General features: G+C 35.9%; 1 protein-coding gene across 1 annotated transcript in view; it reads right to left on the bottom strand.

Annotated features, from left to right (window-relative positions):
• The window catches only part of LOC115210836 (Golgi apparatus protein 1), an 86,110-nt gene that overhangs the window by 32,706 nt on the left and 27,663 nt on the right, over positions 1-25,741 (bottom strand). The window contains exons 5-11 of the mRNA XM_029779589.2: positions 19,613-19,858; positions 16,156-16,336; positions 12,124-12,365; positions 7,656-7,777; positions 7,285-7,386; positions 5,450-5,603; positions 3,889-4,026 (exon numbers count right to left, since the gene is read on the bottom strand). Coding sequence (XP_029635449.1) covers positions 3,889-4,026; positions 5,450-5,603; positions 7,285-7,386; positions 7,656-7,777; positions 12,124-12,365; positions 16,156-16,336; positions 19,613-19,858 — 1,185 coding nt within the window. The remainder of the gene's footprint in view (positions 1-3,888; positions 4,027-5,449; positions 5,604-7,284; positions 7,387-7,655; positions 7,778-12,123; positions 12,366-16,155; positions 16,337-19,612; positions 19,859-25,741) is intronic.

Here is a 25,741-nt window from a genome sequence, read left to right as displayed (position 1 = left end):
CTTTCCATGCTGGCGCAGGCTGGACAGTTTGAAAACTGGTAAGCCAGAGAGCTGCACCAGGTTCCAATCTGATTTGGCAAGGTTTCTATGGGCTGGATACCCTTCCCAACACCAACCACTCCAAAAGTGTAGTGGGTATTTTTTACGTGCCACCAGCACGAGTGCTAATGACTTTACACCAGCATCAGCCATGACTAGTCTCACTTGGCTTGACAGGTCTACAGAAGTAGGTCTATATCACCAAAGATTTTGGTTACCTGTCACTGTCTCCATGAGGCCCAATGCTCAAACAGTGCTTTTTATGTGCCACCAGCACGGGTGCCAGTCAGACAGCACTGGCATCAACCATGACTATGATTCCACTGAGTTCAACAGGTCTTCCCAAGCACAGCACAATGATTGAAAGGTGCTTTTAACAGGCCAGTTATATGACACTAGTATCGGCCATGACTACAATCTCAACTGGCTTGATAGGTTTTCTCCAGCACAGAAAAGGTCTCGGTCACTTATCATTGCATCTGCAAGGCCCAACATTTGAAGGTTGTGCTTCACCACCTTGTCTCATATCTTCCTAGGTCTACCTCATCCATAGGTTCCCTCCACTGTTAGAGGGCGACACTTCTTCACACATCTGTCCTCATCTATACACATCACATGACCATACCAGCACAGTCGTCTCTCTTGCACACATCTGACACTACATATGTCCAACTTTACTCTTAGGACACTTACACTGTCGTACATGCACACTGACATTACACATCCAGCGGAGCATAATAGCTTTATTTCTTACAAGCCTATGTATGTCCTCAGTTGTCACAGCCCATGTTTCACTACCATGTAGCATGGCTGTTTACATACAGGCATCATACAGTATGCCTTTCACTGAGTGAGAAGCTCTTTGTTACTGGCAGAGGTAGGAGCTCTCTGGACTTTGCCCAGCCTGTTCTTATTCTAGCAGCTATGCTCTCCACCCCTACTACTGACTTGGTCATCTAGGTAACGGAAGCTATCAACTACTTCTAGTCTTTCCCCCTAACATGATGGAATCTATTTTCTGTACATTTTTGGTGTTTATTGTACCTGCACACTTTCCACACAAAAAAACTATCTGCCCTGTTAACCTTCCTTTGATATTGCTGCACCTCTTATGTGTCCACAGCTTACAGCGGGTACATCTTATGGAGTTTCTACCTACGCCATTTTTACAGATCAAGCAGGGCCAGCTACCTGAAGGGATTTGTGATTTGTCCACTTTCCTACTTACTAAGACTAGTTTTCGCTAGGTTAACTCTAAGGCCCTTCAATTCTAGAACTTGCTTCCACACCTCAAACTTCTCTAGTTCTGTTAATGACTCAGCAATAAGAGCAAGGTCATCAGATCAGCATAGAGGAGCTCCCAGGGGCAGCCTGTCTTGAATTCCTCTGTTATTGCCTGGTGGACTATGACAAACAAGTAGAGGCTGAGGACTGATCTTTGGTGAACCCCTGCTTGTACCCTGACTTCTTCGCTATACTTGTTGGCAACACTCACCTTACTGACAGTATCCCTGTACATGGCTTGTACAGTTCTCACAAACCACTCATCTATCCCTAGTTTCCGCATTGACTACCAGATAAGGGATCGAGGAACTCTGTCAAAGGCTTTCTCCATGTAAAAAAAAGCCAAGTACAGAGGTTTATCTTTGGCTAGGTATTTCTCCTGCAGCTGTCTTACCAGAAATATAGTATCAGTGTTGCTTCTTCCTGGCACAAACCCAATCTGCATCTCATCTAAACTAACTCTCTCCCTAATTAGTTGGGCTATGACCCTCTCCATAACTTTCATCACCTGATCCAACAATTTGATACCTCTGTAATTAATTCTATCTAAAGCGTCACCTTTAACTTTATAGCAGTTGACTATGGTGCTGCTACACCAGTCATTGGGTATGACTCCTTTGTGCATCACCTGGTTAACTATAGAGGTGATTAGACTATAGCCTACAGTGCCAGATATTTTAAGCATCTCAGCGGTGATTCCTTATGGTTTAGGGGTTTTCCTTGTCTTCACATCCTTAATTGCTTTATCTAACAAGGTACTGTCAATTCACATAGCTGGTCCCTCTGTTGGGTCAACATTTGGCAGACTCTCTTTCACCTACTCATTCTCTTCATTTAGCAATCTTTCATAGTGGTGTGTCCAAGTCTTTCGCTTTGCAGCACCATTAAATGCAAGTGAGCCATCATCCATGCGAACTCATTTGTCTCCTATCACATTGTTTTTTACTCTCAAGTACTGTGCCGGTGGCACGTAAAAAGCACCAATCGATAGTGGCCGCTGCCAGCCTCCCCTGGCACGTAAAAAGCACCCACTACACCCACGGAGTGGTTGGCATTAGGAAGGGCATCAAGCTGTAGAAACACTGCCAGATCAGATTGGAGCCTGGTGCAGCCTCCTGGCTTCCCTGACCCTGGTCGAACTGTCCAACCCGTGCTAGCACGGAAAACGGACGTTAAACGATGATGATGTACTGTCGTGCAATTCAAAACACTTCAAGTCCCTGGTCCTCATGATGCAGAACATTGGCAAATCTTTTCTTTTCAGCTTCTTTTCTGGCTAAGTAAACCTGTCTCCTAGCTTCCCTTTTGGCTATTTGATACACTTCCCTGCTACCACCATACTTCCAGGTCTGTTTCTTTTCCTTAACGGTCCTGTCAACTACACTGTTCCACCACATTGTCACCTTAGGTCGAGAGGGAACTTTGCACCAGCCATAAATCTGGTCAGTAGCAATCAACAGGTTGTTTTATAAGAACCGCCAGTTGTCTTCCACATTGTCTGATGCTATATCCACCCCTTTTTCGTCAAAAACTTCAATATCTCTAAATCTCTGTCCATTCAGAGGATCGATCCTTAAGCTTCCAGACCCTTCTTTTCCACACTGGCCTCCTGAAGTCACTGACAACTAACCTATGTTGTGGGGTGCCTTCTCCACCCGGGAAAGTTTTGGCATTTATAAGCAGCCATCTTTCTCATTTCCTGGGAGAATGTAGTCAATCTGACTAGTGTACTCACGTCAGATCTGTGGAATTGTCTTATCCAAGATAGCATGGAAGACAAACATTAAGTAATGATGATATGTAATCTTTCTTGACATAATAACGTGACAATTGTTACTAAGCTAAGTATAAAAGTATTTAAAATTAACCTTTCTCTCATAATCGCATCACACAAAACCCAAAAGATTCTCAACAAGATTTTTAGAATTAAAAAGCAATTGCATAAAATCAAAGCAATTACAAACTTGACTTGTTGAAGTTAAAGAAGGAAACGTAAATAGGAAAGATATTTCAGAGAGCTGCAGATATAGTAACAAAGAATTGGGCAAAGTGTCTAGTGTAGAGAATGAGTAGGTGAGGCAGATGAACAAATAAATTTAAAGAAGGGAACAGATCTGTCCAATTCAGAGGAACAGAGATTGTTTTAGTAACAGTGAGTAGTATGACTGAATTATAACTATATCATAAGCTAGTTGTAGATAAAGGTTTATATATGTATCTTTTTGCACTCACGAGCATGTACTTCATCCAAGATATGTGAGCAGAGTTCTAGAGTAGACTGTATTCATACTTTGTAGAAAGTTAGCAGCAATTTAAGTCTCAAGTATTTTCTGACTCTGAAGAAGAAAAGACCCCACTTTTGGTGTATTAAAAGCCTACCTTTTCAGTATTTGAACTGTATTTTATTTGAAAAATAAAAGGGTTTTAATGTTGTGGGTTTGCTTGTTTGAGATGTGCTGTCTCAGTGAGTTGTTATTTTTAAAAGGTGACTAAATTGTCAAGTACTTATAGTAGAAAGATAAAAAAACATTCCAAGAAAACACAAACCAAAATTCACATTCTCACCTGTCCTTTGTCAGTTTCAAATGAACAATACTGCCCCAAATTTTGCAGACAAGCATTTTGAATTGAAGGCATTAAATTTACACTGTGTGCTCTTTGTCTCATAACACGCTTAATTTCATGCTTACATGCACGTGAAACCTGTTAAAAGAAAAGAAAAAATTATTACTATGGTATCATTCTTAAGGAAATGTGGAGCAGGGCTCTCTTTCTGTACAAACACATTGCTAACTAGACATATGTTAATATGCTTTTCCTTAGCAAGCTTCATCTGCATTATTTCAATGTTCATATTTTCATGCTTCCATAGGTCAGACAAATTTGCTGACAGACTTTCCATGGCTGGATGCACTTCTTGTTGCTAGAACTCACCTGTTTCCAAGATAATTTCCCTCAATCAGATATGTTTTCACAGAAGATCAGAAACAACCATGTGATGTCAAAACAAGGAGAAACTGAACACACACTCATGATGATGAGATTCTTTCAGTTTTCATCTAGCAAATCTACTCACAAGGTTTTGGTAGGCCCTGGACTATAACAGAAGCAATTAATGTTGAGATGGAACACCAAGGTACAAGCTTATATTAAATCATTTTTTACATAGTCAACATGGAATTCTATCCAGTTTTTTTGGGTAGAATATTTTCTCTTTGTAGCCAGCATTACTTGGGAACAGAGGTTAAACTTGAGTCTGTAGGTATTTAATTATATTTATTTACAGTCATGAGTTGCCTGTGTTACATAAAATGTACTCATGCCAATGCCATGTAGACAGCACCTGTGCCCATGCCACGTAAAAATACACCTGTCCCAGTAGCACATATACAAAAACATCCAGCACACTCTGTAAAGTAGTTGGCATTAGGCAGGGCATCCAGTCATAGAAACCATGCCAAAACAGACAACTGGAATCTGGTCAGCTTTTGTCAAACCATCTAACCCATGTCAGCATGGAAAACGGACATTAAAAAATGATGTTTTACATTGTGCAGACGATAGTAAGACTAGTAATATATTCTCTAATGTCAGTATTAAAATCTGAAGTCATTTCAAAAGTATTTAGAATAATTCCTCTTATTTTAGTATCTAATGAACAACTATTCTATGGTACACAGATATGTTGAGGTTCTGTTCTAACTACAGGTTTGATTAAAGATATTAACTAATCAAAATGGAGATATTAACTGGCCAATCTTTTGTCCAAATTTAATTGTTCTCTGGATTATTCAATAACTCACATCTTTGTTATGTTTCATTGTTCATATCATCAGGGGCAAGCAAGGCACATGCCTTGGGGTCCACTTTGGGGTGGAGGGGCAATTCTGATGCTTGCCCTGGGCACCATTTACCCAAGTTACGCCTCTGCATATCGTTTTGTACAGAAATTTCTTCTGCTGGATGCCCCTTTTAACTTCAGTGTCTTCTACTATTGACTATTGTTTAACTTCTTTCATTGCTGTAAGCATGTCATTGAAAATATCAATATGCAGGCTGATGACACCAAGAAATTTTAATCTAATTTATATGAACTTCAAATGAAGATGAAGCATTTAAAACTTACCTGTTGCAATTCTGAGTCTCTTTTCATGAAATTGTATAGACAAGGCAAGATGAGTGGACTATTGTTAGGACCTCTTGGATTATACCATTCTTTGTCTGCATGACACAGACTCACTGCATCTTTATGACAATGGCTGTAAATTTGTTCATCAAGTCTGTAATAGAATTTATGATCATAATAAATTTTTAAAAAATTCATTTTCATTAAACTGAAAATATTTCTAAAATTGAAACTTTTCAGATATTCAGTTTCATCTTTTGTGTATTTGTCACAGTAATAATTTGTCTCAAAAATACAGTCAATTATAAGTTTTTAATTTTAATTTTATGTTTTAATTTAATTTTTTTTTGGCTCAAAAAGCAAAAGCAAGGCCATGTAGGGGGACATGGAGTTATGTACAGGGAGGGTGTTCATACAAAGAGTTCAGGCCATTTCTGGTCAAGAGAGACTTTGAACCGAGCGGTCGTTGGCATCTTCACTATCTCGTCCAGCAGCTTATTCCACGGATCCGCAACCCGGACGGAGAAAGCCCCTCTCCTTCGATTGAGATGAAATCATCGCAGATAGAGCTTTTCAGAGTGACCCCGCAGCCCACACTCTGGAGCAAGAGTGAAGAACAGCTCTTTCGAGTGGTTACACTTTCCGCTTATGATGTTGTGAGCGAGAATGAGATCACCATGGTGGTGGCGTTTATCAAGAGAATAAAGGTCGAGCGTCTTCAGCCTTTCTTCATGAGACAAATCCTTGAGACCAAGAACCATGCGGGTAGCCAGCTTCTGAACTCTTTCGAGATGATGTATGTCTTTGAGGAGATAAGGAGAAGAGGCTTGAATCCCGTACTCCAATATGGGTCTCACCAGCATGACATAGAGCGGTAGGAATATGGCTGCTGTGAGCTTTCCGAATGACTGTAGAATCAAAAACAGAATTCCGCGTGCTTTGTTGGCAGCATGGACGCATTGGGCCAAAGGCGAAAAGGAAGAATCCACCAAGATACCCAGGTCCTTTTTAATTTCACCATGTCTGTAATTAATGTACTGAATGTACTGAACATCCCACTAATCTCTGGTGTTTCTATTTACACAAGGTTTCAACTGGTGTTTAGCCCTTATAGATGCATTCTTGTCCAACTTTACATGATAAAATATTACAAACAAAATTTAACAGGTCATCAAAAATACTAAATTATTTCATTCAAAATCCAAACAAATATAGTAACTAACTAAAATACATTAGTAACAGCTTCTACTAAAAGTATAAGACCAGAAATTTGGGTGAGGATAACAGTTAATTATATTAATCTCAGTACTTGACTGATATTTTATTACCCCCAGAAGAAATGACAGGTAAAATCAATCATGGCAGGATTTGAACTCACAATTAATTTCATAAGGTATTTTGGTCAAGGTTCTAATGATTCTGCCATTCCAAATAATACAGTAAACTTTGAAGATCATGTAGTTGAAAAAAGAACAATAATTTTGATGTAGCTGAGTTTTAAGACAGGGATAGAGGATTATTACTATTATTACCTTCAGGTGCTAACAGAATTGTAAGTTGTAGTCAAAATGAATAAAGCTTTGTCACAATAATAGCATGGTCTTCTATTTCAATTGTACCATATTCCAATGCAAGATGAAGATTGACTCAATCACAGAGAAAAGTGCAAAACAGATATCAATCAAGAATCAAAACAGCACCAAAACCAGAGCGTTCCTAGAGGTCATCAGCATAGGATAAAAGGTTTCAACAAAGCTTTAAAAAGATAGTTGCAATTTATAGTCCATAATTTATCAAAATAAATTCCAAAATGCAAAACAAAATTGTTTTCTTACCTAAAATCTCTTGATATGAAATATTGAATTTCAATCAAACGCTCTTCACATTCATCAGTCATTTTATCTGTTCCAAGTTTCTCCATCAGACAACTCATAATTCTTAAATAATGGAAAATGACAAGTTTATTATACTATTAATTTAAAAATGATAAAATATTTGTAGAAACACTTTCCTTTAATTTGTACTGAAAGCAATTATTTATTGCTTGCATAGCATTATTCAAAATATTTTAAAAGATTTTTTTTTAATGTAAAATATGGGAAAAACATACCAAATAGTAACACAAAAACTTAAATTCATAATGACTGAAGAATCTTTTTTGAATAGTATGTGTCAATAAAAAGCTTTAGTTAAAGATCAGACTAACCTTGCATCACCTGGCTGGATACTTCTGCATGCAACATCAACAACAGGTTGACATGCTTTTTGTAAAGCACGGTCAATACGGAAATCTTGTCCAACATCAGCCTCATGCAAAAGGTTAGTTAACTGAAATGTAATAAAAGAATTCATGCTATATTTTGACAATGCTTGAAATATAATTAATGGAAAAGTATTTCATAAACTCTGCACAGATACTGCCAGTACAAAGGTGATTTTTCATCTTAACAATTCTACTGCAATTACACAGATCAACACTATTTTAATGTCTTACAGTATAATGTTACTTTTCAGCCAATTATACCAATGGTTCTCAATAATTTTTTGCCTATAGACCCCTTAGATTCCTATTTTACTCTCTTGGACCTCCATGGCCATTCAATGAATATAATTAAAAAAATCCTAATGTATTTTTATAATTAAATATTACTAGACTGCCTGTGATCTATTGGGTCACTGATGATTCACGTTATAAAACATTGAAGCTGATTTCAACATTGCATTGAAATGAAAGTTAATTTTATGATGATTCAGTTAAATATTTCAATTCTTTCATGTCATCATAGGTCTAGTTTACAAGTTCATGTTTAAGGTTTTATTGATTATTTACAGCATCTAATAGAAATTCCAGGATAAACATGAACTCCAGTAACAGCATTTATTTATGGTATGTGTGCACACTTCTACAAAAATGCAAATGGAATTGTTACATAACATAAACATAGAATTAATGGAAACAATTTTCTCATTTCAGGGTTATGTTACTTTCAGAATATTTTCCCATTATGCACTGCTTTGGCTATTTATGAAGGTACCCAAAAAAAACCACCTATCTTGGGAATCCGTGGTCCGAATTATGTGAAACTTGTTTTATTCTGTTTGTATTCACATTTCAGATGTACTTTACATCTAGAGTAATTTCCAATTATATGTCAGTTTGGCTGTATTAAATTACAGGCAAGCATGCACGCAAGCAAGCACACAAACAAAACTGGAATAACTACATGTTAACCCCCTCCTGACTTTGTTGCCTCATAACTTCCAGAAAGACGGATACTTTTCAACAAAATTTTCAACAAATACTGCTTAGATGATGAGTATATAGGGATTTATGGAAAAGAATTTTTTCAAGGAGATAGGGAGAGGAGTTTTGGAAACTTTACACAATCTGACTTTTTTGATTCATAACTTTTAGGAAAACGGATATCTTTTGATTAAATTTTATACAAATACCTTCCAAATGGCATAGATGAAGATTATAAAGAAACTTGTGGCGAAAATTTTTTCTGAGCGGGGTGGGGAGAGGAGTTTCATAAAACGGAATTTCAGATCAGGAAGACTAAATAGGTTGGAACTACTGTTTTGAAGGGGAGTTTTTCCCCATTTTTTAAATTAAACTACAGCTTTGGAAATGATGTGGGCTGGGAATATCTTTTTATGTAAAAAAAGTTTAAAAAATTTTTCCCCATAGATACATTTATATGTTATATAAACAAAAAAAATTGAAAAATTATGATTTTTTTGCAACCCCACTCCCTTCCCCTGACTGTTTCTGTTTATAAATTAAAATATTGGGTAGCCTGAGAAGGTCATTGCTGGCATTTATCCACATGGTATGCAAACGATAATTCATTTTAATAGCATACTTATCTGTTAGAAAATGTTTCTTCTTACATGCACACATGGCTTTGTTTGATTGAGGTGGGGGTAAAAACTAAAATTACAATTATTTTTTTGTTGCTTGTATTCTACCAACGGACTGCGCGTGTGTTACTTTGGCATCATCATTCCATAAAATGTTTAATGAGAAAAAAATATTGAGAAAACACCTATACATGTGAGGGTGAAAATGGAGGGTGGTTTGGGATGTGCTAGAAACAACAGCCAAATCTCCTTTGAATCGTATAGCTTTTCCTCTGAAATTTTTTTATTTTATTTTATTTATGTTTTTTTTTTGTTACCGAAAAGGCTCCTCCCATAATTTTGAAGTTTAAAAAAAATTGGTCATGAGTGGGATATGCCCCACGTCATTTTGAAGGCTGTGGTGAAATAAAAAATGGGAAAAATTCTGATCCAAAACTCCATTTTTTCGAAACTCCTCTCCTCACCCCCTTGGAAAAAATTTTCCCAACAAATTTCTATATAATCATAATCTATGTTGTTTGAAAGGTATTTGTATAAGATTTCATTAAAAGAAATCCATTTTCCTGAAAGTTATGAAGGAAAAATGTCAGATCATATAAGTTTTCCGAAACTCCTCCCCCAACCTACTTGGAAAAATTGTAAACGGTATTTGTTGAAAATTTTGTTAGAAAGTATGCATTTTTGGGGAAGTTATGAGGCAACAAAGTCGGTGTAGGGTACACATCTGTAGTTATGCCAACAAAAAACTATCCCCGTGTTCACAGGCAAGGGCTATAACTACAGGTTTTACAGCTTAAATTTATGGGAACAAATCCCAAAAAGAAAGTGTATCTCGGAAACCAGTAGCCTGATTTACATGAAACTTGTCTTATTCCATTTGTATTCACATTTCAGGGGTATCTTACTTTCAGAGTATTTTCCCATTATGTGCTGGTTTGGCTGTATTAAATGACAGACAAGCCAGTAAGTAAGCAATCACAGATTTTAGTAGTATATAGACAGATTAGGAATTGTATAAAAAAAACTAACATATTTTGTGTATTGTAGAAGTATAAGCAATTTATTGCACATAAATCTTAACAACAAAATCTTGTATGGACTCTGGTCAAGAACCACTGATTTCTACAATGCATGCACAACATCATTGACATCCCCCTTGCATACATCAGATGATGCCTTTTTATTGGCTAACCACTTTCTCAGCTGATTTGTACTTTGTCATCATAGATTATCATTATACATCCCACAAATCTAACTTGCCAAACTTTTCTCTAGATTCTACAGATCTTTCACACTCAAACTTCTGTAGCAGTATTTTACAGCATCAAGTTTCATACAGTTTGTCTTCCAGACAATGAGGTAAACTCTTTTTACTAACAAAAAACACTACTTGCTAAATTTTTCCACTCCTTCTTTACTCTAGAAACATTGGCTTCACCAAAGCCCTCCTTTGAGTTTTTAATAATTTTGGTTCTAGACTCTTGTACTGAAGTCATACACTACTTTTTGTGGATACTATTTACAAGCTTGCTACTATTTATTTGCATTCATATAATAAAGTATTTTGGCTGAAACAAATACCAGTCATCATTGCTAATGATGGAACCATAGTTATCACAGCAATGTACTACTACAATCTCCTCTGAACAAACTGACCAACTACTTTTCAATAACCACAACTGACTGACTGCAATATATACATCAATATACATTACAATCAGCTGACAAAGAACTGTATGTTTTGTACATGTGGGAAATGTATATATGAATTCATGAGATTATTTTACAATGAAATACACATTTAGAAATTGATTTGCTTATACAGATTTGCTTCCATGCATAATATTAATGTATATTTGTTTAGAATGCCAATATTTATAGACTGCATATTGATATTACCAAGCTAACCTATATACTTGCATTGGTTTTGTGTGTTAGTGTGTACAGCTAATTGCTCAACTGACAAAGTAAGGTTTGGAAGATAAATCACACATTTTTTAGCAGCCTTTTTTTATAGTGAAATAAATTGCCACTTATCTGTCTAGCAAACTGGCTAAACAGTTCATGGACACCATTTCACTGAAGTTTCTAAGTATCACTGCATATGTAACAGACTTGAAATCCTAGTTGACAATTTGAGACAAAACAATACTATGTATTATGAACACAGTATATTAGGATTCTTCCTACTTACTGTACAAGACAACTTCTCATCCAATACTGGAGTTTTATGTTCCTTATTAATTAGAATTTTGTCATACTGATCTCTACATCAATATAACAAACAAAATACTAATTATGTACTCTAGATCATGGATATTTCCCTGTAGTTATGTTAACCATAACTTTGATGGAACATAACAAAATTAATTCTTAAAAATAAAGCTTGATGCTTCTACACCAAAGAAGACAGAGACGTTTTTATGATATACAAAAAGAATAAAACTTATTAAGAATTTTTCAAAAAATATCGGAATCTAAATAGATAGAAAATACTTGAAGAGGACATTGTGCTAAGAATTTTTTTTAAAGAAAAGATGAAAATGTTCACTTGTATGAAAATTTGAGCAGTTTATTTGCCTACTCTTAGTGTTAAAAATTCATATAAACATACATAAATTGGTATAAATAATGAAATACTAATCTCCCAATCTGCTCCTTACCACAGATACTCCCCTTCAAAAAGACAGAGCTCAAAACAATAAACATCTTACAAGAACTTTAGATATAACAAAGAATTAATATGAATTTTGTAAAATTTAAGATAATCAAATAAGAAAACATAAAAAAACAAATAGTTAAAATGTTACCTGAGTTTCACATTCTTGACTAATATGTTTTTTTAATTTAAGGGTACCCTTGAAATGGACTGGTCGTGATAATTCCATTAAACAATGTAATGTTTTCCCTTCTTTACTGCTGCCTCCACTACAATACTGGCGAATTTCAACATCACAATTTATCACAATTTCAGGAGTAATCTGAAAATCTTCCATTATTGCTTTTCTCATATCATCAACTTCTGCTGTACATTCTGATGAAATTGGCATACCTGTTTGACAAATAAAATGAAAAGGACTTCATTTGCCAATTTAAATAAAATAATTTCAAAGGATAAAGTTGTCAATATTATTAAAATGAACAAAGTTTCTGCATCAAAACTTATGAAAGAGATTATTTTGGTCTAAACAAGATTTTTGTGTAAATGAATTTGTAAAAAAAGATCAAAATATCCCAAATAAAATTCATAAAAAGAACATTTCCCAATACATAATTTAAATGATTAACCCCCATAAAAAAAAACACTTGTCAAGATATTGGGTAAGAAGCAGCCTAAATTCCATTAGCAAATCTTTACGAAGAGTGACAATCTGAACATAAATTACATTTTTACTGGTTCCATTAAGATGAAAACATTTATTGAATGACTTAAAGTTTAACGAGAATTATTACCCTTTAAAGAGTGACCTCTCATGCAAGAATTAAAACCAATATTGATTTACACTAGTATAAACAGACAAAAGCCAACAAGAGTGCTTTTAATCTACCAACTACAAGAAACAGCTGCCAAATCTCCATCAAATCACACTCCACTACCATATAAGAATAAAAAGGGACATATAGAATGGGGTCCTGGTTTCCCTGTACATAAAAAAGAAGGGATGGATCCAGGTAAATTGCCTTTGGCCATAGATCAGTTCAATGAGGTTTGATAAACACACCATCTACTTAATATTGTTTTTTAAAATTTTTCCATGTTTGTATGGTTTAAACAGGCTTCCTCTCATACAGCGTCTCACCATTTGTTTTAAAATTTCTTTTTATTTCAATGAGGTTCTGCACTCTACCACTGACAACACTGTTCTCTCTGTTATTCTCTCCATCACTATCCTTTCACATTAAATCTGTTCCATCCATGCCAGTGCCACATAAAATGCACCAATCCGATCGTGGCCTTTGCCAGCCTCACCTGGCACCTGTGCAGGTGGCACGTAAAAAGCACCCACTACACTCACAGAGTGGTTGGCATTAGGAAGGGCATCCAGCTGTAGAAACACTGCCAGATCAGACTGGAGACTGGTGCAGCCTTCTGGCTTCCCAGATCCCCGGTTGAACCATCCAACCCATGCTAGCATGGAGAACGGACGTTTAAACGATGATGATGATGATGATCCGTCATAGGAGTACTTCCTTGCTTTACATGATACAAGGCAGTTCAACAGTGCTGGTACCACAAAAAGTATCTGGTACAATTTGTAAGCCATTGGTAACCTAATCGAGCAATGACAATGCAGAGCTTATGTGCCACTTTAAAAAAATAAAAATGTAACCAGTACACTCTGTAAAGTGACTGATGTTAAAGTAACAGCAGCCAAAGAAACCATGCCAAAGTGAAACATTGGAGCACAACATGGTCCTCTAACCCAGCATGGAAAATGGATGGAAAGTGATGCTGATTAAACCTTACACTCACAGGGATTACTGATAAATTTGTGGGTTGAATAAATATCTTATAAATCTACTTGTCATTGCATTACTTGGCCCATCAGTAATACTTTCACATAATTAGAGAAAAAGAAGAAGGAACAGAGGGCGAGAGAAAAAGCATCTATGACATGAGGTAGAGGGAATGTAATTGTAATGCTGTTGAATGGAAAGAGAGAAAGAAAAAGGTGAGAGAAAAAGAGGATAAGGCGAAGAGTAAGGCAGAAAAGACAAAGAAAGAAAACGACAGAGATAGAACGAGAGAGAGAGAGAGAGAAAATCAGTCATGATGTGAGGTAGAGAGAAAATAATGATTTTAGCAGAGGGGTGATGTTCTGTTGATGAGGTTAAAGACAGGCAGAGGGAGAGAGAGAGAGAGGAGATGATGATGATGATGAAGGTAATGATAATGAAAAATGTATTTTTTTTTAATTGAACCAAGTATTTTTCATATCACCTATACAATTTAATTAAAAGTTGTACCATATGTACAGATATTTTTTTGTTTATGGGGGAAATAGAAAAATAAGACGGAATACTTATTTTATGAGTGCTGTGTATCAAGTCTATAAAATTGTGCATAAAGTATATAAAGTGCATTAAGTAATCTTCGTATTCCAATTTCTTTCACTTCTCACCGAATAGCAGATGAGCGACTATCTGTTGATACAAACACAACACAGTCTATGCTTTCAGGTTTTTTGGATAAAGTTTTCAGAAATAACTCAATAAATTTACCATTAATTCTGTGAAGTATTCATTGGTCCCACTAGTTTAGTAATTATTTCATCTGAGTTACTTTGTTTTACACTCAAGTATACTTAGCCATTTAATAGATATTGATAAAATAGTACTAAATAAAGAACTGGGATTAATATAATTACCTAAACTTATTGAAAGTTTTAGTTTTTGGACTGTGGTTTTGAAGGTAGTTCTTCACTTCATGGCCTCATACCAAAAACTAAAACCAATTCAAGAACAGAAAATTATAATAAAAATTAAATCACATTACTCTAATGGATAAAGTGGAGATTAGAGAAAGAAAATTCGGAGTATAGATAGACATACAAATGCCTGTCAACTAATTCTTAGACCAAATTCAAAGAGTAATTTATTGACAGAGTTTGTCCAAGACACTCTCAGGCAATCGTCATCATCATCATCATTTCATGTCTATTTTCCATGCAGGCATGGGTTGGACAGTTTGACTAGAGCTGCACCAGGTTCCAGTCATCTGTTTTGGTTTAGTTTCTACGGCTTAATGTCCTTCCTAATACCAACCACTTTACAGAGTGCATTGGGTGGTTTTTACTTGGCACCAGCACAAGTGCTTCTTAATTAGCATTAGTACAGGTGCTTTTTACATGACACCAGCACTGACAAAGTCACTGAGTAATAGTGACCTTGAGTAACAGTAAGACAAAAATCTGTTCAGCTGGTAGAGGAGCATTAACCAAGTGGCTTATCTGCTGTGGTAGGCAGGTATTCTGTACAGCAAGGCACCAGATATCTGTCCTTGTCATCTTCATAAGGCCCAGTGTCTTGAGACTGGCCTTCAGTAATTCATCCCATGTCTTCCTGGGTCTCCCTCTTCCACAAGTTCCATCCACTTTAAGTGATCAGCATTTCTTTATGCAACTGTCTATATTCACAAGCATCACATGACCAAACTAGTACAGTCTTCTCTCTGGCACACTGCATCTAATTCCTCTTATGCCAAACTTTTCTCTCAATACACTAGCGCTCTGTCACAGATGTACACTGACATTGCACGTTCAGCAGTGCATACTAGCTTCATTTCTCCTCTAACCTTCACATGTCCTCTGCATTCAGGGCCCATATCTCACTACCATGTAATATTACTGTTTGTATACATGCATCATATAATTTCCCTTTCACTTGGAGAGGGAGACCTTTGATTGACAATAGAAGCACTCTGAATTGTCTCCATCTTATTCTTTACTAATATCTATGGCAATTACTGATATAGATTCCCTACTGCATGGAACCATTTCAACAAGTATAATGGGGAAGAAAAAAAGAAAAAACATGTTTAGGCAGATGTCAAAACTTAAACTACAGTTAGAAAGATTATTTAAATGATCTTTTCTTTCAATTATTATAACTTTGTCACTACAATAGTTTTAAAATTAATGGGAGACTAAATCACTAATCCAGTTCAACCTAACCTATAAATGCAAGAATTATTTCTGCCAGATGTTCTGCAGCTGAATGGTTTTTAAAACAACTGTAATTGAAGAAGAAAGGATTAGAAAGATGAAGTACATAATACAGTGTGTCTAATAAAATTTGAGCATTTGACAAATCTGAAACTCATTCTTTAAAATGTAAATAACCTTTTTTCATATTATTCTCCAAACACAGCATCACTGAAGCCCTTTGCACCACTGCAGAGCCTTTAGAATCTTTCAAGCAAGAATACTGCTCAATGTCATTATGGCAAGCAGCAAAAAATCCTTTCTCAATTTTAATATCCTCTGCAATAAGTTGTTGACGTAACACAAGCTTTTGTCGGCACTAAAATGAAAATAATAGTTTTCAATTAGAATAGGATTTGAAACATGTTAAGACTTCACACAGAACGATTTTACCATATTTTATTCAACAAGATCGGTTCATATCCCTGATATATTGTTAGCGCTAGTTAAAAGATTTATTGAATTGAATTCTTGATTACACACCTTCATACAAATATTATCTACCTAATAGGAAATTAATATTCAGTTATTTTATTCCCTTTTGCCATGCTGACATGAGTTGGACAGATACTTATTTGAGATGATATTTTACACTGGATGTCCTTCCTGTAACCAATCCTTACCTGTTTTACAAGGGATTTCTATTTTCTACAAGAAATACATGGTGTATTATTTACAGTGAATGTAAACACATCAGTTTTTTTACTCAGGTTTCTAATGTGACATAGAATATCCATATGGCATTCACACACACGTACATGATAAGCATGCTTATAGTTATCTAATAATTACACAAAGCACTGGTCAACCTGAGGCAACAACAGAAGACACTTGCTCAAAGTAATATGCAGTGGGTAACAACCCCAAATCATTTGATTATGAAGTGATCTCCATATCCACAAAGCCATGCCCATGTTTAAAATACCAAGGTTCTGCCTTGATTGTAAATTGTTGTAAACATGTTTTTTTTTTGAAGATAATAAAGAGTTATCTAGTAACTTTTACTTTTGAGAGTACTTCTGGTTATCAAGTTGTAACACAAATGGATTTGAATAGAATTTAATAAAACTAAAGCTCCATAATTTTAAAGAAAATTCTTAATCCTGTGAGTTGATGAAAATCTCTCAGAATCTAAACCTATTGACTTGATTGTTTGGGAAGTTTTTTAATCCTATGCTGACAACTATCACCTATCTACATACATCCTACATTGCCCTCCTTAAATTCCTTATCAACTTTCAGACATCAAGTATTCTCCACATGCAAAACTCAGTATTCATATCAAGATGAATTGGGTCATCCCATAAATAATGCAGTTTTTTTATATACTTCTTTTATTTTTCAAAATTAAGATAAAGTTTTTTTTAAAATATATCTGGTAGATCTCTCTTCCAAAATTCACTTGTGTGTGACAAAAAATACTCCTCCAGTACTGTTCTGACCTTGTCTACATAATTCATATTTTTTCCGTCTAAATGATTTCGAAAACTGCAAAATAAATGATAATCAGATGGGGCAATGTCTAGCGAACATGGTGGGTGGGGCATCATTTCCCATTCAAACTGCTCCACCCTTTGGAATGTCATCTGAGCATTATCCTAATGGAAGAACACCTTTCGTTTTGAAACCAAGGATGGTCATTTTTCTTCTAGCGCTCACTTAAGCTGCTCCAGGTGCTCACAGTAGATCTCCTTTGTTATTGTTTGGTTTGGGTTTAAAAGTTCAAAGTTGACTAAATCTTTCATATCCCACCAAACAGATAACAACACCTTATGAGGGTGAAAACTGTCTTTAGCCTGGAGTGCCGGTGTTTCTACTTTCCCTCCCCACTGTCTTTGATGCTTGACATTTCTATAGAGAACCCATTTCTCATAACCAGTCACTATTTGCTCCAAAAAAGGTTTATTCATGAGATGTGACAACAAAAAAGAGCACACATTCACTCTCTACATGCGATTAGACTTGAAAAGTTTGTAAGGAACCCATTGACCCAATTTGCTGACTTTTCTGATGGGACACACATGTCAATGAGTGGTTGATTGACCAAAATCGAAGCTTTTCTGCTAGTTTCTCAATAGTTACAATGAGATTTTGTTCTACCAAGGTTTGCAGGATGTCCTCCACAAATCTTCCAAGACAAGGCTGTAGTTTCTGGCTCAGAATTTCTGGAACATCATTGACACTGGCTTACGCTTATTGTCCAACCCCCATATACTGCATTAATATTCCTCACTTTCTGCTGTGTTGTTGCCTTTATTGAACTCATAAAGCAAAATATGTGGAATATGCTCCTTTGTCACTTCCATTATAGCTTTGAAAAAAATAACTTAAAATCGAACTGCACTCTTCAAAACTTGCACTAAGAATAAGGATACAGTAAAATTACTATCTGCTTTTATAGCAAGTTGATGCAGGTAGTTTAACCCATCCACCTCTGACTTTTAGTCCATGCAATTGAAAAAACTGCATTATTTATGGTACACCCCAATAGTACTCAATCAAAGTTGACCAAAGAGTTCACAATAAAAATAAATCTTGTAATAGACATTTAACTTACTCAGCAGAAACAAAACAACATAGATATCACATATAGTAAGTAAACAAAACCACAAGAATGCATCTTTTTTGCTTATGAATAAGGTAATACAATCATCATACTTCCTACAACATAGACATAAAATTCTATATACAAATTTGCAATGATGCATCCACTACACATAAATTTTGGACCACACTTAAGGTGGTGGTCTGATTGACAAACACTCCATTCCACAAGTAGCTGTCAATATAACACAGCAAAATTACAAACATCACTTGGCAAGCAGAAAGCTGAGAAATTGCATGAGTTTACTGTTTCAATCTATCAGGTTTTGTCAATCTTATTCAACACCGTAACCAATGTCATAGGTTTAATAGCTGCTAGAATGATCTGCTAGAAGATTTACTTCTAACTTGGAGGAAACAGTTGTTGCTGAATATTAGATAATTGACTGAATGAAAGTTCCATGCTGTGTCAAACATGATTTCCTAATGTATTTCCAACTTTGCCTAAGTTATCTGCTTGCTAAGTAGCAATCATCACCACTATACATTTTATATAATTGTTTAAGTTAGCAACATTGACCTCAAGCAGATCCCTCATAGCAAGGTGAAAAGTTATTGTAACTTTTGAGTTTACTGATTTTTTTTTTTAACAGAAACATTCATATGATAAAAAAGCCTTTATCTCTGCCACCTTTTAACCAATATGTACTTTGAGATCATAAAATCACAGAATAAGACTTCATGTAGTTCCACAAATGTTATACATTGAGGATTTCAACTGAGCAAGGTTAGGAATGACTCTAAATACAATATCTATGTAAAATTACAGAAACTGGAATTAAATACTAATGTGAACTAATTAGTTTGAGAAAGAAGTATACAATGCATACATTAGAGATTCATGTTAATTTTTAAACTAAAAACTAAATAAAATTAAAATTAATATTTTTAAAACAAATATTCAAGTACTTTTATTATGCAGCATTTTTGTTTCACAAAAGTAATCAGAAATGAGAAAAAAAAACAATGATAAATAATTTCACTAACTTACCTTATCTGACATGTCATTCTCAAACTTATGCTTCATTAGACAATCAAATATACGACCATTACCAGCAGCTACTTTATCACAAAATCGTTCACGATCTAATCTGCATGCATAGAAGAGAGGGCGATCTAGATGGTAGTCATCTGCTTGTAACTCAGTAACTCGTTGAATTTGACGATGGCAATTATCAGATAATGTTCTTATTTTTTCTTTTAAACATTCAATAGTTTTTCCTTGCAAATGAGGTGACTGAAAAATAAAAAGCCAAATACTTACAAGAATTTAAAATATACACACACACATTACTATTTATGAAAAGACAATTATAAATATCGTCAGCAAGTAAAATATTATAATTAGTAATATGAGAAATGCATTTGGAGAGTCCACAATATAAAACCGCTAAATCAAATTTCAATCAATATAACACGATAAGTAAAATGACTTGTGAACAATTTTCTTTAGAAATCAAATAATAATTATGTATCAATACGTATACAGTGTGACTAACTGAAAACAAGCTCCACTTCTACCACCCTCCTAGCTAATGTTAAAACAAACTATCTCCAAAAACAAACACCATTTTTAAGATATGAAATAGAAAGGATAAGACAGAAGAAGAAAGGAGAAGGAATATTATTTTTCACTCAACTTGCTGAAAAAATGAGCTGCCATAACTCTTACAAACCAAACTATCATCTTATATAAAGGCTATATTGTACAATATAAATAAAGTTCATGATATATATGAACGCCTATGCTATACTACATCTCAACACCTCTCATATCTGCTCTCATTCTCAACCAGCACACATATCAGCCATCATACCCCACCGACTATAGCCACCCTTATGTACTCCTACATCTTTCCCATTGCTCTCACACCCTGCACATTATTGCCCCTACTTTCTGATCTTACTCTCTCTTCATACTGATATTTCCCATCAACCATACCTATACCCTAGCTCATCACTCCCTATAGTCACCTCTAGCCCTACCTCTAGTCAGATTTACTCTACCCTCATACTCTTATGAAACTATTCCCTCTATCCCACCTGATCCACTGTCTATATCCTCTCTTATAGTCATTGTATCTTGCTCAGGCATTTAGTCTCCACCATCTATTCCTTGTTTTTTAACTACTCCTACCTACTCCTATATAACGCAGGATAGCCATTTATATCCTCTATAGCAAGACACCTGTGCTTGTCCCGCTTTCACAATGTAGCTTTTCAACACCTGGCATAAAACCATTGATGTAGGTGCATGGCTTAGTGCTTAAAGTGTTGAACTCTTGATCGTAAGATTATGATCTTGATTCCTAGACTGGGTGACGTGTTGTGTTCTTGAGCAAGACACTTCATTTCACGTTGTTCCAGTCCACTCAGCAGGCACAAGTGAGTAATCCTGTAACAGACTGGCGTCCTGTCCAGGAGGGGAATATATATGCACTGGAACCAGGCCCTCGTGAGTCAGTATGACTCAAGAAGGTAACTTTAACTTTATAAAAATCATTGCCCCCACCACCACCACCACCACGTAGTCAAGGGAAAATCTCTTTTTTTTTCCTTTTTCCCTATTCACTTTTTGTAAGTTACTCAGCAGCTTCACTAGTGATGGTGGCATGAAAAAAAAACCCCACTACACTGTAAAGAGGCTAGCATTAGGAAGAGCATCAAGCTGTAGAAATTATGTCAAAGCTGACATTTGAGCTTTATGTGGGCTTAGGGCTTGCTAAATCCTTTCAAACCATCTCAACCATGCCAACATGGAAAACAGGCATTAAATGATAATGATATGAATGGAGATTTTCATTACTAAAATGCCTTTCATTACAGCTTTGTCCATCTAAGACTGATCTAGGAATAAACATTTACTTTGAACCAGTGAAGGAAAGCCTCTATGCAGGTGATCAAACTAATTTTCTTCAGATCACAGCTGCAGTTTTAAATTAGGAAAATGTCCAATATACACAAACAATTTTATACATAGATATAAGTTATAAAGTTTATTAAAAATATATTTTACTTACAAACATTATCTGATATAGAACTCAATACATCAGATAGAATGGAAACAGCCCAGCTCAGCATGAAACTGAGTAGACAGTCAACTTTTGATATAATAAATATAGTGCACTCTGCAGGATAGATGGTGTCAGGAAGGTCATCCAACCATAAAAAACCATACCAAAACAAACATTGAAACTTGGTGCAGTCTCCTGCCAAGTCAGATCCTGTCAAGCCGTCCAACCCATGCCAGCATGGAAAGCAGACATTTGATGATCATGATATATCCACTTTATCCAATGTTTTGAGTTCTATATCAGATAATGTTTGTACTACGTTAAAGCATAACATCTCCATGATTTTGTTAAGCTACACACCATACAGTTTCTAAACACTTACATCAACAGAACCTTCAAAATGGAACCCATCAACATACACTTCTCCATAAAAATACATAGCCATTCCCACAGTGAAAGTTTATTTCAGAAAACTAATTCAGAAGACAGCGCTTTATTGTTCCAACCCAACCATCCTTACAAATATCTTGACAATAATTAGTGTTGGGCCTGATGGAGGCAAAGTGTTTGAGTTCCTTTCAAGCATTGGGCCTCATGGAGGCAAAGTTGCTGAGTTCTTTCAAGTGTTAGATCTCATGGAGGTAATGACCAAGACCTTTGGCATTATGTCATGCTTGAGAAGAAGATCCATCAAGCCAAGCAAAATTGCAGTCATGGCAGATACCAGTGTCATGCTGGTGGCACGTAGAAGCACCCATTACACTCTCGGAGTGGTTGGTGTTAGGAAGGGCATCCAGCTGTAGAAAACCATGCCAAATCAGACTTGAGCCTGGCGCAGCCTTCCAATATGCCAGTCCAGTCAAGCCATCCAACTCATGCCAGCATGGACAACGGATGTTAAATGATGATGATGATGAATTTCCCATTACAACTTCAACATCATTCAATTACTTTTCAAAGACACTTATCACACTTTTATATAAACTGAAAACAATTTTATTCTCCCTTACAGTCATGAACAGCCCAGCTTGGGAGCCAAAACCAGAATAGAGCATCAGTTTTTGATGTAATAACCATGTATGTATGATTTCTCAGTTTTGCAGATGTGGAGAACACCTGCAGAGAAGGATGATAAGCAACTTCTGAAATGACAGAAGAGTCCAATCTCTGACCAGTAGTCATGGCTGCAAAAACATTGTGTTTGCTTTTTCATGCTGGTACAAGTTGATTCAATTGCCACGATTCAAATCAGCACTGCTTACGTAAACAAGATAGGAAAGTGCATCTTGCTTGAATATTCCATGTTTGGCATGGATTCTAAACTGGATGCCCTTCCTATATGACTGAGGTGTGAATCACAATCTAAAAGACTTCACCAGGTGGTGCTATTAAGTTAGACATGGCCTGGGCCTATACTGGCTGAAACCTATCTAAGTTATCACCAACTATTTAAGAACGTACACTGAGTGCATTTTATTGTGACAATGATACTACAGAGGTTGTTATGATCTTGACAACACCAAAACCTCCTCTCAACCACATGTTTTACTAAGTATACAGGGTAGTTTTATTGTTGCTCATGCAAAAGAGATAGCCATATCCTTGACAAGACTAAAGGGTCTCCTTAATCCTATGAGATTTACCTTCCTTGCCAATCACTTTATGGGATATTTTGAGTGGATTTATAATATTACCAACAATTATATGATCCCAGGAAATTTAAGAATTCCTAACACGCTATGAAGTATTCATTCCTTTAGGACTACATGGCTGAGGAGCTGAACAAAAGTGAGGGCAATAGGGGGAGAATCAGATGAGTGGATAGGAAGCATTAAAGTGATGGCAGAAATAGAGTGAATGGGATGTGAAAGTAATAGAAGGAATGAGAGAGTAATGGTTAGTAATAGAAGTGGATAAATGGGAGGACTGAATGATTGATGTCAATACCAGGTGGTTTGAGAGGGGGAATGGGTAAAGGTAGATATATCTTGGGATGGGTGAAAAGGCTATGGTGATAAGAGGGAGTACAGTGTTTGAATGGGGAGAGTTAGATAGGTCCAGTGATAGTGGTGTGGAGGAGAAATATACAGACCATCTTCAGTCAATAGGTAGTATAGTGAGAGTGTAAAGATGGGAGGGTAATAGTGATGAGAGCAATCATGGTATGAACAATAGAGGCTTTGAGCAATAGATGCACAAATGAGAGGAGGCAGAAGAGGTATGAGTGATAGAAGTAGAAAGAGTGGGAGGGAGAGTGAGCTGACTTTAGTTAACTACCATCATACTTTTACTTCCTTTAGACTCCTCTCTTCAAACTCTTTGTTATTCATCTTCTCAGTCTATGCTTTAAGCAAACAAGCAAATAATAGAGTAGTGAGCACTCTATCCTACGTACTTATATCCTCTAAGAGTTTATGGTCTTAGACTATACATGATAATCTTGTTAATGTGGGTACTCTGATAAAATTTGCCCAGTAGACTCTATAGGGAGGATGACAAATGAGCAGAGATGTAGGATCCTAGAGGACACTTAAGTCTTGTCGAGGACATGACAATGTTTCTAGTGCTGGTGATACAACACACACCCAGTAACATCCTGTAAAGTGGCTGGACATAGGAAGGAGATCCAGCCAGAGAGAAAAAGCCAAAAACGAAACATACAAGTGAGACAATTTTATTTTTGAAACTTGTTCCTAACTGCCTAGGAGGAAAGTTACTCCAAATATGAACTAATTACGACTATGATGACCCATGCTAGCATGGAAAATGGATGTAAAATAATGGTGTGTGCGTGTCTTCTTATGACTAGCCTAGGAGTGTTTCTGCTTCTATAATTTCGATAACTGAGTACAAGTATAGTTAATTGTAAGTAGTCTCTAAAAATTATAAAAATATTAACAAGCATACTATTTTCAAAAGCTGACTGGCTTCCGTGCCGGTGGCACGTAAAATGCACCAATCTGATCGTGGCCGTTGCGAGCCTCGCCTGGCACCTGTGCAGGTGGCACGTAAAAAGCACCCACTACACTCACGGAGTGGTTGGCGTTAGGAAGGGCATCCATCTGTAGAAACACTGCCAGATCAGACTGGAGCCTGGTGCAGCCTTCTGGCTTCCCAGATCCCCGGTTGAACCGTCCAACCCATGCTAGCATGGAGAACGGACGTTAAACGATGATGATGGGATGTTATGTGTCTCAGTATGAGACATACATTTGCTCATGTTCTATAGTGTGCTTCTAGAATTAAAAAAATAAAATTTCCTTATGTGCTACAAAATTTAATTAGTTGCACTAAGTAATTAAATAACATGGCGAGAGAACTTCGAATTGGATACAGGAATATTTTTGATCACATTGAGATAAAATTTGTTCTGAATTTGAAATTGATGTAAAGAACATCTACTAAAAGTTTTATGACAAAAATTTTAATTAATAACAGAACAACAGGTAGCTATGAAACTGAACAATATTAGTCCAGTAAATATGTTGCATATGACTTTAACTGAGTAAGCCTCTGTAATGAAATGGACCAATTTCGTTAGCCAATTGGTCTACTATTCATAGCAATTACCATGATAGCTGGTGGTGAGGGTGTCAGTAAATAGAATAAACTATCAGTCACTGTAGGATGGTAGACTGGCAGAACTGTTAGAGTAGTGGACAAAATACATTGTGGTATTTGTTCCAGGTCTTTACAAACTGAGATCAACATTGCCTTCCATTTTTAGAATATTAGAAAAATGCTTTGTAGTATTTGTTCTAATTCTTACTACACCCAGGCAGGTGTAGTAAGCTTGTCTTTATCTCTCCAACAAGATGGCATCTTGTAAAATCTCACAAAGGAAGGCAATGAAAAACAACCTTTGTAAAACTCCACCTCCATTCATCAATCTGATGATGTGTGAAAGAACCAATCACTACAACTGCAGCAACAATATCTGTTATGAGGGTAACAAGGAGCATAAAAGTAGGCAAAAAGAAAATTGTATGAATTTTTTTTGTTCTCAAATCTATCACTAACAAACATAGATGTATAATTTCCAAATAATCTACAAGTGAGAAACAGATTTTAGAAAAAAAAATTATCAAAATAAAAATTACCAAAAT

This window comes from Octopus sinensis, linkage group LG1 (assembly GCF_006345805.1).
Source record: "Octopus sinensis linkage group LG1, ASM634580v1, whole genome shotgun sequence".
Lineage (NCBI taxonomy): Eukaryota > Metazoa > Mollusca > Cephalopoda > Octopoda > Octopodidae > Octopus > Octopus sinensis.
This window is presented reverse-complemented; position numbering and strand designations above follow the sequence as displayed.